The sequence below is a fragment of the Rhinolophus ferrumequinum genome, chromosome 10 (assembly GCF_004115265.2).
Source record: "Rhinolophus ferrumequinum isolate MPI-CBG mRhiFer1 chromosome 10, mRhiFer1_v1.p, whole genome shotgun sequence".
Taxonomy (NCBI): Eukaryota; Metazoa; Chordata; class Mammalia; order Chiroptera; family Rhinolophidae; genus Rhinolophus; species Rhinolophus ferrumequinum.
The window spans coordinates 7786059-7802732 of NC_046293.1; the positions used below are offsets into that span (position 1 = coordinate 7786059).

General features: G+C 39.7%; 1 protein-coding gene across 1 annotated transcript in view; it reads left to right on the plus strand.

Moving 5' to 3' along the window:
- ENTHD1 (ENTH domain containing 1) overlaps positions 1-12007 on the plus strand; it is a 95674-nt gene extending 83667 nt beyond the window's left edge. Inside the window, exon 6 of the mRNA XM_033116298.1 lies at positions 11403-12007. Within this exon, the coding sequence (XP_032972189.1) occupies positions 11403-12007 (605 nt within the window). The remainder of the gene's footprint in view (positions 1-11402) is intronic.
- Positions 12008-16674: the final 4667 nt, after the last annotated feature.

Here is a 16674-nt window from a genome sequence, read left to right on the forward strand (position 1 = left end):
GAGCTGATAAGACACTGATAGGATGGAGTAGTCATTTGTAGCAATCCTGATTTACGGGATCCTGTGCTTTTCTCCAGTAGTGCTGAGCAGCCTGGGCTGCTCAGGAATGAAACATAGATATTTCAGTTTTATATACCACATTATCAGTGAAATCATATGGTTCTTGACTTTTTCTGTCTGACTTATTTTGCTTCGCTTAATAATCTTAAAATCCATCCATGTTGTCGCAAATGGCATTGTTTCATCTTTTCTTATGGCAGAATAGTATTCCATTGTGTATATATACCACATCTTCTTTATCCAATCATCTATCGAAGGACACTTTCATTGTTTCCATGTCTTGGTCACTGTAAATAAAGCCGCAATGAACAACAAAGGAACAAGACAAACTAATGAAGAAACAAAAACTCATACACACAGATGATAGTTTAGTGGTTACCAGAGGTTAAGGGCGGGGGGTTGGTAGATGAGGATAAAAGGGATCAAATAAATGGTGATGGAAGGAGAACTGACTCTGGGTAGTAAACACACAAGGGCATTTATAGATGATGTAATACAGAATTGTACACCTGATACCTATGTAACTTTACTAACTATTGTCAATCCAATATCCTTTAATTTAAAAAGAAAAGAAAAGAAAAAGGTAGATATTTAAATTGAAATAGAATTAGGACAGAGATTGGCTAACTACAGTCTCGGGGACAAAACTGACCCCCTGCCTGTTTTTATAAATAAAGTTTTATAGGAATACAACCACACTAATTGGTATAATATTGTCTTTGGCTGCTTTCGTGCTACAACAGCAGAACTGAGTAGTTGCAACCGAGACTGTATGTCCCACAAAGCCTAAATATTTACTATATAGTTCTTTGCAGATGTTTGCTGACTCCTGGATTAGAAATTAGCAGCAGGTAAGGCAGAAGACGGCAAGAAAGGTGTAGCAAAAAAGTGGTTAAAATGATGGATAATGGGGTCCTAGAGTCGACAAGAAAGGAGGCAGAGCCAGGTGGGCACTGATAAAAATGAGAGAACGTAAAAGAATCTGTTGTGTCAGTGAGGCCAAAGTGTAAAATATATTAGAAGGAATGAGGGGGCTGGAAGTAATCGAGAAGGAAAGTAATCTTGGAAAAGCTTTCAGAGTGAAGCAGTTCTGAGTGATGACATGTTCTAGGGAGTACTCAGAGGAATGGCTGAAGGTCATTGTATTGTGGTTGAGGAATTCCAAGAAGTGAGGCAAGGATAGATGGCTAGTCTCCATGGACGCTGGCATCACTTGGGATGATGGAGGATAGATAAGATGGTACAGTAGTCCCCCCTTATCTGTGGTTTTGCATTCCAAAACTTCACTTACCACCAGGCAACTGTGGTCCAAAAATATGGTCCAACGGAAAATTCCAGAAATAAATAATTCATGAGTTATAAATTGTGCGCTGGTCTGAGTAGTGTGCTGAAATCTTGTGCCATCCCCCTCTATCCGGCTCAGGACGTTTATCATCCCTTTGTCCAGCTAGTCCACGCTGTATGCGCTGCCTGCCCGTTAGTCACTGAGTAGCCATCCCAGTGATCAGATCCACTGCCGTGGTATCTGTCACGGTGCTTGTGTTCAGTCACCCTTATTTTACTCAATCATGGCCCCTAAGTGAGTAGGGATGCTGGCAATTTGGATACACCAAAGAGAAGCCATAAAGTACATCCTTTAAGTGAAAAGGTAAAAGTTCTCTACTCAATAAGGAAAGAAACACATTGTATGCTGAGGTTGCTAAGATCTGTGGTGAGGACGAATCTTCTACCCATGAAATTGTCAAGAAGGAAACATAAATCTGTGCTAGATTTGCTGTCGCATCTCAGGCTGCAAAAGTTATAGCCACAGTGCGTGATAACTGCTTAGTTAGAACGGAAAAGGCATTAAATTTGTGGGTGGAAGACGTGAGCAGAAAACGTGTTCTAGCCGACAGCATGTTGCACCAGAAAAGCATTGAGCCTGTACGGAGACTGCAGCTAGGGCTCCCCTGGAACGAGCACCCACATTCACGTCACTTTTATTACAGTATATTGTTACAGTTGTGCTATTTTATTATTAGTTAGTGTTGTTAATCACTTACTGTGCTTAATTTATAAGTTAAACTTTATCAGGGATGTGTATGTACAGGAAAAAAAACATGGTTACAAATGACCCTGAACAACACGGGGTTGGGGCACCAACACCCACCTGAGCCGTCAAAACTCTGCATATAACTCTTCACTCCTCAAAACCTTAACTATTAGCCTCCTGTTGACCAGAAGCCTTACTGACAGTATAAACAATCGATTAACACATACTTTGTGTGTTATATGTATTATATACTGTATTCTTACAATAAAGTAAGTTAGAGAAAAGGTTATTAAGAAAATCAAAAGAAAGAGAAAATACATTTACAGTATTTATTGAAAAAATCGGCATATAAGTACATCTGTGCGGTTCAAACCCATGTTGTTCAAAGGTCAGCTGTATATATAGGTCTTGGAACATCTCCCCCATGGATAAGGGGGAGCTGCCGCATCTATCTTCTGGTTTTAAGAAGTATTTATTTATATGAAGAGTCCAGGTTTGATGTTATAAATTCTTTGGAGATAACGAGCTGGGCAAATTTAAAAAATACTTGCACACTCATGTTTTAGTTGATCTCAAATATCAGGGAGGCTGTCTGAGGCCACTTGGTAATACACCTTAATATTTTTACTGAATGAGAGGGACCGATTTGATTTGCTACAGCAACCTCCTTTGACCTTTTGATACTAAATCACTCAGTTCTTAGAACAGCCCATTCCTTCTGCTCCTCCATCTAAATTTAAGTTATTTATTTGTAGCTCAAACTCTTCTTTTAGGTCATTAGATATCTTATCATGCATACTAAAAAGGGAGAAAGAGCTAGTGGATGCTTAGAAGCCAGATCTCGTGGCAGGCAGCTTTCTTTATATTCTCATAAGCACAGTTAGTGTGTTAGACTGCACTAGACTTTAATTTTCTTTGGAGGGAAAAACGCTACTCTGTACTTTGTTATGTTGGGATAGTGGTGAGTGTTCTCATCCTTTTTAGTGGTAGTTGTTCCGGATTTTTCAGTTCATTTTTGCTAGGGAAAGAAACCAAACATCACATACACACACACACACACACTCACTCACACATTCACCGTGCTCTTTTCCTTTTTTTCTACAAAAGGCTTCAGAGCCAGAACAATGGACGATTTCCCTAAGAGAAATGGGGGAAATGACAGAACACAGTTCTGCAAACCATCTCAGCTAACCCTGAGCTACTGGTCGGCCTGGTTCAGCAGAAGCGTGTTGAAGGGAGCCTTACACAGCCCCGCCCCCAGACAGCCCCGCCCCCAGACACAGCCCCAGCAGCTCTTCTAGCCGCACAGCAACTCCTACTAATCTGTGCAGACAAAAGAACACACTGAGCTGATTTTTAAAATTCAGCGAACCAAATTTATTCTTCATAGGTAAGCGAGAAATCTCATCTTTCATCCAGTAATGCAATTTTTCAGTGAAAATTTAGCATAAGTGATTTAGAGACAGATTCATTAGCATTTCTCTCTAACCCTGTCTTATTCCTAAATCTGTTTCTTTTATGTATCTTAGTTATAATCATGACATAAAAATAAATTTCCAAATATTATTTAAAAATTGAGACCTAATTCATATACCATAAAATGCACCCTTTTAAAGTGTACAATTTACTGCTTTTTAGTATATTCTCAGAGTTGTACAACCATCACCACTAATTCATCACCCCAAAAAGTCCTGTACCATTTAGCAGTCAATCCCCATTTCTCCCTCTCCCTAATTCCTGCAACCACTAATCTACTTTCTGTCTCTACAGATTTCTGTCTCTACAAATGCCTAGTCTGGACATTTCATATGATGAAATCATATAATATATGTGGTCTTGGTGACTGCCTTCTTTTTACTTAGCATAATGTTTTCAAGATCCGTCCATGTTGTAGCATATATCAGTTCTTTGTTCCTTTTTATGGCTGAATAATATGAGGTCTGACGATTAAGTTCGCGAACTCATCCTAGAAAAAGTGCTACATACCTCATTGCTGAATTTCACTATGGTCACCTTCGAAGTACTCCCCTTGGGAAGCTATGCACCGATGCCAGCACCTAGTCCACCCTTCAAAGCAGTTTTGGAACTCTTTTTCTGGAATGGCTATCAGAGATGTTGTCGTATTACCCTTGATGTCCTGAATGTCATCAAAATGTCTTCCTTTCAATATTTCCTTTATCTTCAGGTAAAGAAAGAAGTCATTGGGGGCCAGATCAGGTGAGTAGGGAAGGTGTTCCAATACAGTTATTTACTGGCTAAAAACTCCCTCACAGACAATACCGTGTGTGCTGGTGCATTGTCATGATGCAAAAGCCATGAATTGTTGGTGGAAAGTTCAGGTCATCTAACTTTTTCATGCAGCCTTTTCAGCACTTCCAAATAGTAAACTTAGTCAACTGTTTGTCCAGTTGGAACAAATTCATAATGAATAATCCCTCTGTATCAAAAAAAGTTAGCAACATTGTTTTGACTCTTGATTTGGATTGATGGAACTTTTTTGGTCGCGGAGCCTTGGCTGACTTCCATTGTGCACTTTGACACTTTGTTTCAGGGTCGTGTTGGTACACCCATGTTTCATCACCAGTGATAACACAGCCCAAAACATTGTCTTGCCTCTCCAAAAGGTCTTGGCAAACTTCAACTCTCCTTTGCTTTTGTTCATCGGTGAGCTCCTTCGGGACCATTTTTGCACACATCTTTCTCATGCCATGATTTTCAGTTAAGATTTTCCTGTTTCTCTATTGATGTTTACTTGGTCTGCTATACTTCTCACCGTCAGCTGATGATTTTGACACACAGTTCAACAAATTTTTGCAGTATTTTCGTCAATTCTGCTCATTACTGGCCGCCCTGACCTCTCTTCATCAGTGGCGCATTCTCTCCCCTCAGAAAAATGTTTAATCCATTTGTACACTGCTGTTCTCTTCACGGCATTACCCACCATAACGTCCCTGATTTCACTTCCACTCTTGCCAAGTTCAACAAGAAATTTCATGTTTGTTCCTTGCTCTAATTCAAGCTCAGACATTTCTTATGACAGCACACAAAAACACGCAACAAAAATAATGAACCCCACTCAGCAAGACACCGCCACATGTCGATACGAACACAGCTGTGAGACACTGATGCACCAAGGTTATGAAACCTTCCCGAGCTGTTTGTATAGTGCTGCCAATGTAAGCGCACGGTGGCAAGTTCGTGAATTTAATTGTCATACCTGGTATTCCATTGTATAGATAAACACATTTTATTTTATCCACTCATCAGTCAATAGACATTGGAGTTGTTCCATTTTGACATATTATGAATCATTTTGCTATGAATGTGTCAGATATTCCATTTTTAAACCACTGAACAAAATCAGAATATTGTAATTTATGTGTATAGCTAACTTGACAGTCATTACATATCAGCTAGGAAGACTGAAAGAAATGAAGTGGAGAATGAAAAAAAAACCTTGTTTTACAATGAACTGTTTGAAGTATTTAGTTAACCAAGAACCTGTGGCTTACAGAAAAATTTATATTTATAGCTAAGTAGAGTTCTAAAATATTTCTAGAAGTGTATTTGTGATTTTATTTTTGCAGCCCTGTAGTTCTAAATGCTTTTTAAATTTCAAGCTGCAATATAGTAATTCACTGGTCCAGTGTTACTCATGAGCGTCCCAAAGGTGAGGACTGTGATACATGAGATTATGTTGCACTTGAAAAACTCCCTTAAAATACTCTTAGCTACCTAAACATGATGGGTAAATTCATCTGACAGCATCAAATTTTAAAATGACCTGTACTATCACCATTGTTAAATATCTACATTTCCTTGCACCCATCCCCCCCACATGCATGATGGTGATTGATTTATCATTGGCACTGATCAAGTGACGTGATCCCTGAGTCTGGGAATACTTACTCTTGGGGAGCTTGGCACACATTAGCCTATTCACACATGTACTCAGAATTTACGCAGCACAAACAAGCAGCTATCAACTTTCAGAGCTAATTTCATATTTTGGTTTTATATTTAGTATTCCGTCCAGAGAGTCTTCACTCAGGAATTTCCCATCCCTACAGTTCTCCCTCCAGGATTCTTCCATTACAATTAACTGGAAGAAAGAGAGAAGGTAGGAAGAGAGGAACAGAGCTACCTGATTGTGTTGTTGATGCTTATCCACTCTGCTATTTCAGTTTTTTGGTGACCCCTGACTGCCTACAGCCACAACTTCACCGAAGCACAGATGAATGGAGATCAGTGGTCTAGACCGCCACCAAGGAGAAACGCCATGAGTCTATTACTTTGTTTGCACATGTGTTTGTAGTAGTTCTAAATGCTTTTTAAATTTCAAGCTGCAATATAGTAATTCACTGGTCCAGTGTTACTCATGAGCGTAGAAGGTTAGAGCTGACACGTCAGCATGTTTGATTGTTTTATCGGTACATCTTCAAGCAAGTTTAGCATTAATTGGCTTGAGGTGTTAAAATCCAGCCATTTATTGTGGGTTATTTGCAATAATCCCTGCATTTCGGCTCTGGCAGGTAAACTGTGTGAGGATGATGAATGTTGACAAGACACTCAGACAACTTCTGTAGTGAGCAGAGAAGGGTCGCCAAGCAGGCGGGGAAATGCAGCCTGCAGTGCAGCTCGAAGTGCCTGGTACAGCTGCGAGTGTTTGGAAACTGAAGTCAATTGGTGTGCAGCAATTAGAGATGAAGTGGCGCTTCAGGAGAAAAGGCATCACGGAGCCCGTGAATCAAAGCTGCAGAACTCTAAACGGTGATAAGCTGTGTAGCCAGCCAGCAGTTGGGACTACAAAGCCAACGAACGAACGGTGGACATGCAGTGGAGGGCAGGGCTTCTCAGACTTCAGCATGCATCAGAAACGCCTGGAACCTTGTTAAAACTCAGATTTCCAGGCCCGATCTCCAGTTTCTGATACCATTGGTTTGGGATGAGAACAATTTACAGAGAACTTCATTCTAACAAATTCCCAGGTGACGCCGCTGCTGCTGGCTCAGTGACCACACTTAGAGAGGCACTAGCATAAAGTTAGATGCCAGGCACTTAAATCACATCCTATGCAAGTGACTGACTAACTGCATTATCTTTAAATATATGAAGGTAACATTATATTAATATTTGACCCAAATATTATTTTGGCCCTGGCCTAATTAAATATTTCTTTTTAAAATCATTCTTTCTGACTAGAGTGAGCTATTTTTAGTGCTATTTCTTAGGACTCTAACAAATATGTTTTGGGTCCTAGAATTGTAGAATCTCATCAAGGACGTATAGTTTGGTCATCTGATACATGGATCCTGCCTGTAATATTCCTGCCAAATGGTTATTCAGGGTGTGTATGAGCTTCAGGAATGTCAGGAAACCGTTTACCAAAGCAGCTCATTTCGTGTGTGGAAAACCATGACTATTAGAAAGTTTTCTTTTTTAAGTTGGGCTAAAATCTGTTTTTCTATAACTTTCGCCTATTAACCCAAGTTCTAACTCATGTGCAATATGAGAAATGGAAGATAAATGTTACTAAGGTTTTGTGACTATATTCTAATAATTAAATATAGCCTCTCACCCTTTTTTCCACTATCCCTTTTTGGGTAAAGATTTGTGTATCTATCAACCATTCCTTATAGATAAGATGTCAGGTTCCCTCAGTCTCCTGGTTGCCCGCCTTCTAAATTTTATGCATAATTTAACATCAATTTATACATAAATTGTACATAAATTTAACATAATTCTGTAATAGAGTAAAATTAATTCTGTAATAATATACTGGGAAGGCATGGATGTATAACATAGTGGTTTTTAGATCATATGTTTTGACATCAGACACCTGAATTTGAGTCTCATCTCTGCCTCTTTTTACCCTTGTGATCTTGGGCAAGATTTTTAGCCTCTGAGATTTCTTTGCCTCGCGTTTAAAATGGGTTTATATGAGGTCTGACAATTAAGTTCGCGAACTTGTTGCAACAATGTTACTGACCTTTTTTTGACATCAAAGGGATTATTCACTATGTATTTGTAACAACTGTACAAACAGTTAACCAAGTTTACTATTTGGAAGTGCTGAAAAGGCTGCGTGAAGAAGTTAGACAACCTGAACTTTTCATCAACAATTCATGGCTCTTGCATCACGACAATGCACCAGCTCACACGGCACTGTCTGTGAGGGAGTTTTTAGCCAGTAAACAAATAACTGTATTGGAACACCCTCCCTACTCACTTGCTCTGGCCCCCAACGACTTCTCTCTTTACCTGAAGATAAAGGAAATATTGAAAGGAAGCCATTTTGATGACATTCAGGACATCAAGGGTAATACGACAACATCTCTGATGGCCATTCCAGAAAAAGAGTTCCAGAATTGCTTTGCAGGGTGGACTAGGCGCTGGCAGGGGTGCATAGCTTCCTAAGGGGAGTACTTTGAAGGTGACTGTAGTGATATTCAGCAATGAATATGAGGTGTGTAGCACTTTTTCTAGGATGAGTTCACGAACTTAATCGTCTGACCTCGAAAACCTGTTCCACATGTTGCTATTGGAGGATGGTGCTAAATAAAGAGAATTAGAAAACAGCTATTTGAAATGAAGTTAAATCCTTAGACTTCTTTCCAAACAGATAAACAGTTGCCCTGAATCACCACCTACTCCTATACCCTCTGCAGAAGTCTGGAGATGTATTTTCTGGAGAAGGTAGATGGAGGGTCTCTGAAATGAGAGATATTAGGTATAGTTGAGTGTGTGGGTGCTGTAACAAACACTACAGGATTATGTGAGCATGTGCAAACAAATGCTGAATGCCGAGAACCCAGCCCCCTTCCCTCCCAGACTCCAGCACCCTGGGAGCCAGATCTTTCCCTTCTTGGCAGGAGGTAGGAAAACTATGCTCACAAGAATCTAACCCCTTCAGAGGAAAGAACTAAAGATACTGACATTAGTGGTTCCCCAATAAGTGAACCACCCAAATGACTGTACACTGAAGCTCTAAGTTAACAAGTCCCACATTCACACGCAGAGCATCCCATCAACTTTGTAATCCTCCATCCTTAATCATAAGCAGACAGCAAGGAGTACCAGGCCCTTCTGAAAAAAACTTCTAACATAGAACATTGAGACAAGACATAAGGGAGTAGGTTGCATCTATGAAGCAAGGACAGGGTGTTGCAGAAAGAATTTCTGAGAACCAAAAAAAAAGTAGCTCTTGGAAATTAAATTTATAGTAGAAGAAATTAACAACTCGTTGGTAGGATTGGAAGCTAAAGTTGATAAAATCTCTAAAGAACTAGAGCACAAAGACAAAGGTAGGGAAAATGGGAGAGAAAAATAGGAAGATTAGAGGACTAGTCCAGGAGATCTAACATCTGAACAAGAGGAGGTTCCAAAAGAGAAAACATAGTGGAGAAATAGTTCAAGCATTCAAGAAAATTTTCTAAAGCTGAAGGAAGTGAGTTGCTCGATTAAATCAGTTGACTTTCAGTTGACCTCAGTGACTGACAATAGTACCCCTCAGGGCACATGGAGAAGCTTCAGAAAGCTGGGGACAAAGAGGAAATTCTGTAATACTTCAAACCTAAAACACATTATATACAATGAATAAGAATTAGAATGGCTCCGACTCCTGAGCGGCAATACTGAAAGCAAGAAGACGGGGATTTTGCCTTCAAAATTCTGAAAGAAAGGGACTTCCAACCTAGAATTCTTTACCTAACCAAACTATCATTAAGCCTAAAAGTAGGATACAGACATTTTCAAAACCTGCAAGTTCTCAAAGCTTTTACTTCTGCATCCTTTTTCAATGAACTACTAGAGAATGTGCTACTCCAAAATGAGAGTAAACCAAGACAGAGAAAAACATGGGACACAGAAAACAGAGCCCACCACAGGAGGATGGTGAAGGGATGTGTCAGACGACAGGTCTCTGATCCTGGGAACAGCACACCCACTTGAGAATGCAGCAGTGTGACTGACTCGGGACACGTAGACGTGGAGGCTTTCCTCATGAGCTTGCCTGTCACCGTCAGACCCTTTTTAATCCAAGGATAGAATGTCCAGAGAAGCCTGACCTAGATTCTTAAGTGTGCTTGTCTTGTCTTGATCATGTGCTGAAGTTCCCACTTTCCTTTTCATATTCTGCTGCTGCATCAGCTGAGAATACTCATTTCACCCCCCCAAACTTTTGTGATTGGAAATTTTCCAGAGCACTGGAGAGCTCTGAAGCAGAAAATAGAAGCCACCTACTCCAGCCATGATTTTTACAGGAGGTCCAATTTAGCTTAGAGGAACATGAATATATAAAAGAAGGAAAATAATGTAAACAGATAATTCATGTGTGCCAAGTGATAAGTATTAATTTCCCCGTCCTATGATTATAGGGAATAATTTTTTTTTAAATTTAAGTAGCAAGTCCAGAGTTAGTTTCAAAGATTTTAGAACTGGATTTCACCAATTTGTACCACCTAATACATAAATGAATGTACATAGATATTCCAGGGACACAAGAAAAAGTTCTGTGTCCAAGAAAGTTTGGAAAACATTTGAATAAATTACTGTAGATTTCTCAGAACTTTAAATGTGCTAATGGACATTGTTAATCTCCTAATGGAAGGCCCATTATACAGCTGCCCATTACGCGAGTCTTACTTGACTTAGAAGACCTGTTCTCACAAAACATCTTTTTACATCTTAAGGAACACAGTATTTCTCAGAACACATTTGGGAAATAATGATTTAGAATGAAGTACGCATATGAATAAAGAGATTTTATATGACTCTGCCCGAAAGGAAGTTAAAATGTTACTAAGTTTTTAATTTTATGGAAAATTGGTTTAGAATGCTTTCTATTTTACTTACAATTTTTTTTGGAAAACTGTACAGTTTTTGGGAAAATTAATTGTGCACATGTGCTAGTGTTCTAGATCTCCGATGGGTTGGACTTCAGTCTTGACTATATTTGACTATTTTAAATGCCAACTTAAAATGCTACCAGTAGAAGAAGGTGTAATACTTTTACTTTTCTGCTCTTGCTGATAAGTGAAGCATAAAAATGTGTTGGTCAGGGTTTGAGAGTCAAGATGAATATTGTTCTATTTTTGTTTCATTTCTATGGTATCATTGATATATAATGCATCTTTAGATTTTCGCTATTTCCTGCTTTGGGTTTATTTAGGCTTATTATGATTATTTATCATATAAAATTCTAAGTAGTGTTGTAGAGACCTCCCAGATAGGATTTTACACTGTAAAATTATTTTAGGTTCTACTCTCATTTGTATTTGCATAATCTTTCTCTCTCATTTATACATTTTAGTTTCAACCACCTCTGAAGGAACATCCTCCTTTTCTACTTTATCTGTGTCGTCTCCTGATTCAACCTCTCTAGAGAAGCCTGTTCCTCTCTTATCCTCGATTTTGGCCGGATCTTCCTTCTGGACTTTGTCCCATCAACGGTCTTCTTCTGCCTCCTCTAAAGATAAACATAACACAGCCAGTGTTCATCACTCCTTTGATCCTAAGAACACAGTATCTTCTGATGAAGAAGAAAATGACAACCTTAATCTACTGGAAGTTATTCCAGATAACTCTAATTCTGATGTAAAGAAGATAAATCATATTTCTAAAAGTAACTGGGTAGAGTTTTCCACCCAAAATGTAGACCACTTCACCTCTGTGTCCTGTTCTAGTTTGCAGACAACCAAATGCCTGCCTAGGGAGCCCAAAGCAAACAATTCCATTCAAGTTCTTCTAGGGGAGGTGAAAAATGCGATAGTCAAATTACACGAAGATCTGAGTATGGTGATACAAGAGCTTAGTGTCATCAGTAACCATCTCGTATGCATGAGTGGAAATAGTCCACAAAAAAGCGCTTCTCTGCAGTTTCCCCAGTCCTCTGAGGGGGGCCCAGGTCAAATCTAATCATCACAATAGCCATTTCTGATAGAACTCACGTTGTCCCACTTCCCAAAGACTACGAAATTAACCTTTCATGGATTATCATTGCTATGGCAACATTAGGGTGATGGTTTGATTTTCCCTCGTCAGATTTATGCACAAGTATCTTTCAAACCAATAAATTCATTTAGTGGTTTATTTTTTAAACAGAAAAGGTATCACCTTTGATAATATTTTCACATTTAAATATTAGTTCATTTGCAACTGAAGAGAATTTCATTCTTCCATGCACTGTACTTTACATCAAATTACATTAGCGCTAGTGAAAGCTGTGGTAAGACCTCAAACTGCAGGTGACTATTCTGGAGAAGTTGGCGGTAAGAGCCCTTTACTTTTCATCTGTATGGGGCATCCTTGTTAACAAGCCTTTGCCTTGAGTTAGGAGGATTGAGTCTGGGGTACATGGTTCACATGTTCTCGTGCCAAGTTTCAAGTTCTGCAGACCAAAGGCCAGAAACTTATTCCTTCTCGTGGATGCCATGTTGGTTGACAGTGAAGATGAGACAGAGAACATGGAACAGGTGTTTTTATTGTTAATGTATATTGCAAAGTGAATTCAAATGTGTTCTCTTTTTCCTTGTGTTTTCGAAAATAAATTTGACATTTTTCATCTTATAAGTATCTTTTAAATTCATGAAGACAGCCTTTCAAATAGAAATGTCACAATTATTATGTTTATGGGGAAAATTATCTACTTTGGGGATTATAGACCAGAGCTTCTCGACTGTGCTGTATATTAGAATCACTGGAGAAGCTTTTATTTTGTTTTATATTTATCTGAGGGAACAGTGTAAGGGGCTGCATGTACCCATCACTCAGTGTCAACAATTATCTACTAAAAGCTAAAATGATCCCTGGTAATTTTGAAGAAATACGGGACATGTGAAAAATATCCTAATGCCTGGGTGCCACTCCCAAACTAAACCTGATTTTCATCTTCCCAACAGGGTTAGGAACTGGAGGGAACTGTTAGTGCAAAGACTGTAATGCGGGAGGATGTTTGGCATGTTTGAGGAATGTCAAAAAGGCCAGTGTGGCTGGTGCAAAGTGAGGAAAGGGGAGAACAGTGGGAGATTTGCGGTCATGGAGGAAAGAGCAGTGAGTAGTGCCAGATAGTATAGGTTCTTGAAGACCATTGTTGGAGTTTTCTAGAAACTCAGGTGAATCACAAATTCCTCATAAGGAATGGCTCATTTCCAATTCATTCCCATTGCGTAGTCACTGGGCCCCACTTTGTTGTAAGGGCCATCTCTTGTTAGACTGCCCACCTTGTGTGAGGTGATTTCTGTTCCTATTACCTGTCAAGGTTATCAAAACGACAGTTGGAATTTGTTGAACTCAACAATGCCCTTAGGGAAAAAGGGCCTCTGTGATCATTTACCTATCTGGTCTCTGTCTTTTTCAGTACCTGTTATTCAGAAGATTCTGTCCCAGGCCCCGGAGACAGAGTGGTGAGCAAAATCAGATACAATTCCTGTCTTCACAGAGCTGGAGTTCTAGAGTTGTTTGATAGATTAATTGAAAAGATTGATCAAATTTCTTACAAATATAAAGGCTAATAGTTCTGGGAAAGAATATTTAGGATTTGACCTGATGAAGGAATTCTTAGGAATTCAAAAGTTACTTTTGAACTGAAATGTGAATTCCAGGATTATTGAAATAAATGCTGCTGATGACATATCGGGCAAATAAACTTCTTTATGGAATAAAATAGAACATAAAAAAAATCTTAAGACCTTTTCTGTTGGCGTCCTTCATACGTGTAGGAGATCCACTAGTGGATTCTAAGGGAATAGAAGGATATGCTGTCTCCCTTTTGTACTGGCTATCACATTTCCAAGTTGTACCGTACTGAGGGTTGAGATAAGAAAACCTCCAGAGATAAAGCATTCCTTCCTCCCCATCCTCCATCACCAAAACCTGCTGAATCAGGTATCTTGAAATTTACACGTACAAACCCCACAAATAACTGAGGCAGCAAAAACTATCCTTCTGAGAAACTACCTTACTTACTATGTGCTTCCTACACACACACACTAGTAACTTCCGATTTTAACTAGGTTTCGCATAGCTCACATATTTTAATTCCACCATTTGTTAATTAGCATAATTAACAAGCACTTATTTTAGTTTCTATTTAGCCAACTCCATTAAAAGAATAGAACAAACTTGGCTTAAATTAAAAGTGGGTATATTCTGATTGACTTTGTAATTATCTCAGCTTAAAAATATCTCATTAGATGTTACTCTCTTAAGTATTTTACTTGGAACTTGAGGATCTTATTATAAGGCAGTTATAAAAATATTTTACAGTTTACTTACTGTCAAATTGCTCGTGTGTTCATTCTTTAAATATTTATTAAGCACCCATTATGAGGAGGCAATTTACTAGACACTGGGGACACAATTGTGAAGAAGACGGATGCGGTCCTATTTCAGAGCTGAGCTTAGTGGAGACACAGAGATAAATGGGTAATTGGAGTGTAACGTGCCAGTCCAGTGAATTTGGGCAGCACTGGGTGGTGTGGGAGGGCCGGGTAAAGTGACAGCCAGCTCTGATTTGCGGGTCAGGGAATGCTTCCTGGAGGAAATGAAGTCCAAGCTGAATCCTGAAGGATAAGCAGGAGTTAGTCAAGCAAGGGGAGTTGGGGTAGAGGGAGAATTTTCTAGGCAGAGAGAATAACGTGTACAAAAGCTGGGAGCAAGAGAGAACTAGGCCAGTTTGGGAATGGGATGTACAAAACTGGTGGGGCAAAAGTTTGACCACGTTCGTTTCCCTTTACTGGGCAACACAGCAGGTGGTAGTTAAATAGCATGTATAGCCTGAGTCACAGAAAAAGACCGAAAGACACAGAAATGGATCATATTGAAAGTATAGTGTCGTAGAAATTTGGGGATTAAAGGGCTTCCAAAATCTATTCACAAACTGATAAAAATAGACTTTAAAAAGGGGGTTTGGAGACCTTGGTGACTCATCTCCCCACAGAATGAGTTCATTGTGACAGTGGTTTGCTCCTGGGTGTGCAAGGATCCTTACTTTTTTTGTGCCCTCATTTTAAAGAGAAAGGGAATACTGGGGATAATGCGTGAATCGGTTACGTGCTCAGTTACTGCGGACTGTTTTGCTAGGTTTCACTTTATTTTTCACAGAATGGATTCTGAGATGTGATAAAAGAGTTTAGAGATGCGGAATTGAGAGATTTTCATTTCTTGCAGAACACCAAGTCATTTGAGGAAGCCAATCACGTTATTGTTGTGGCAGAATATGGGGCCACCTTTTATCAGCAGGCAGGCTTAGAAAAGAGTAAATTGGCTCAGAAGAAACTAGGTTTTCAAGACGATTTTGTTTGGTAATTTCGATTTCTGTTTTCTCACTGATGGTGCAGAAAGTTCTCAAAGATATGGTAATTATTGCAGAATTATGCCCTCAGGCATTTGCAGCTATTCAAACAGTAAAATTCCATTATAAAATAGCGCGATCTGTGTGTTCAATTGTGCTGCAGCTGAGGACTTGTCCCCTACAGTGTGTCCCCCACCACTCTGACAAAGCAGAACACCCCTAGAGGCAAAAGTAGAAGTTGTAGGACTTGGTGATTAATTAAACGTGTGGTGAGAGATAAGGAGTGAAGGATGAGCTCCAGAATTGTTTTTTTAATTATTACTTTTATCATTAATATTGCTACTACTACTATTACAGTAATAATAAGGGTTGACACTTATTGAATGCTAACAATATTATAAGCACTTTTTAATTCTCTCAACAGCCCTACCAGGGAGGTCCCAGTATTATCAATTTGCACATGAGCAAAGCTAAGGAACTTGTCCAGGGTCACACCGTAGTAAGGGTCAAAGCCAGACCTTGACTCTTGGTCTGTTCTGGTGTAGAGCTTGTGCTTGTAACCACTGGTCGCACTGCCTCACGATTCAAGGTAAAGGTAGCCAGGTGGGTGGCGGTGCCATTGGCTGGAATAGGAAAGTGGGGAAGATGGGCAGGTCCAGCCTGTCTGTCCCCTTCTTGGGGGGGACTTGGAGCTCCTGCCTTCCACACTTGCCCCCCCCATTCACCTCCTGCTTTCTAGCTGCTCACCACCCCCACTCCTAGGACCACTCTGCCCAAGCTGCCACCCTAGACCTTCTGGATCTTCTGTTGCTTCCCCTGTTTCTGAAGAGCTGTCCGCCTCCATGCACACTCCCCCGCCCGTCCTTGCCCTCTTTCATGTCTACACCCAAATTAGCAGAGTCTGGGGCAGAACTAGGACATAGATTAAGAGCTGGTTTGGAGATGAAGAGACTGTCTCAATTTCTCTTTTTCCCACCTAATTAAACCTGAGAAATGTCATATAGCCACACGCATGCGATTTTAATTGGGGACTGTATTCACTGGTTCACACTAGTAGTGGAGAATTTTCATTTCTGTGATGGGTCCCTGCTTTTGGAGTATATAACATGCTCTTGAAAATGTACAGAGCAACCCGGAAACAACTGACAGAAACTACAGAAAAAGATTAGTTTTTTTCATCCATCCTGCAACCCCCTCTCCTGTCTGGCAACCATCAGAATGTTCTCTGTATTTCTGAGTTTGTTTCTATTTTGTTTGTTCGTTTATTTTGTTTTTTAGATTCCACATATAA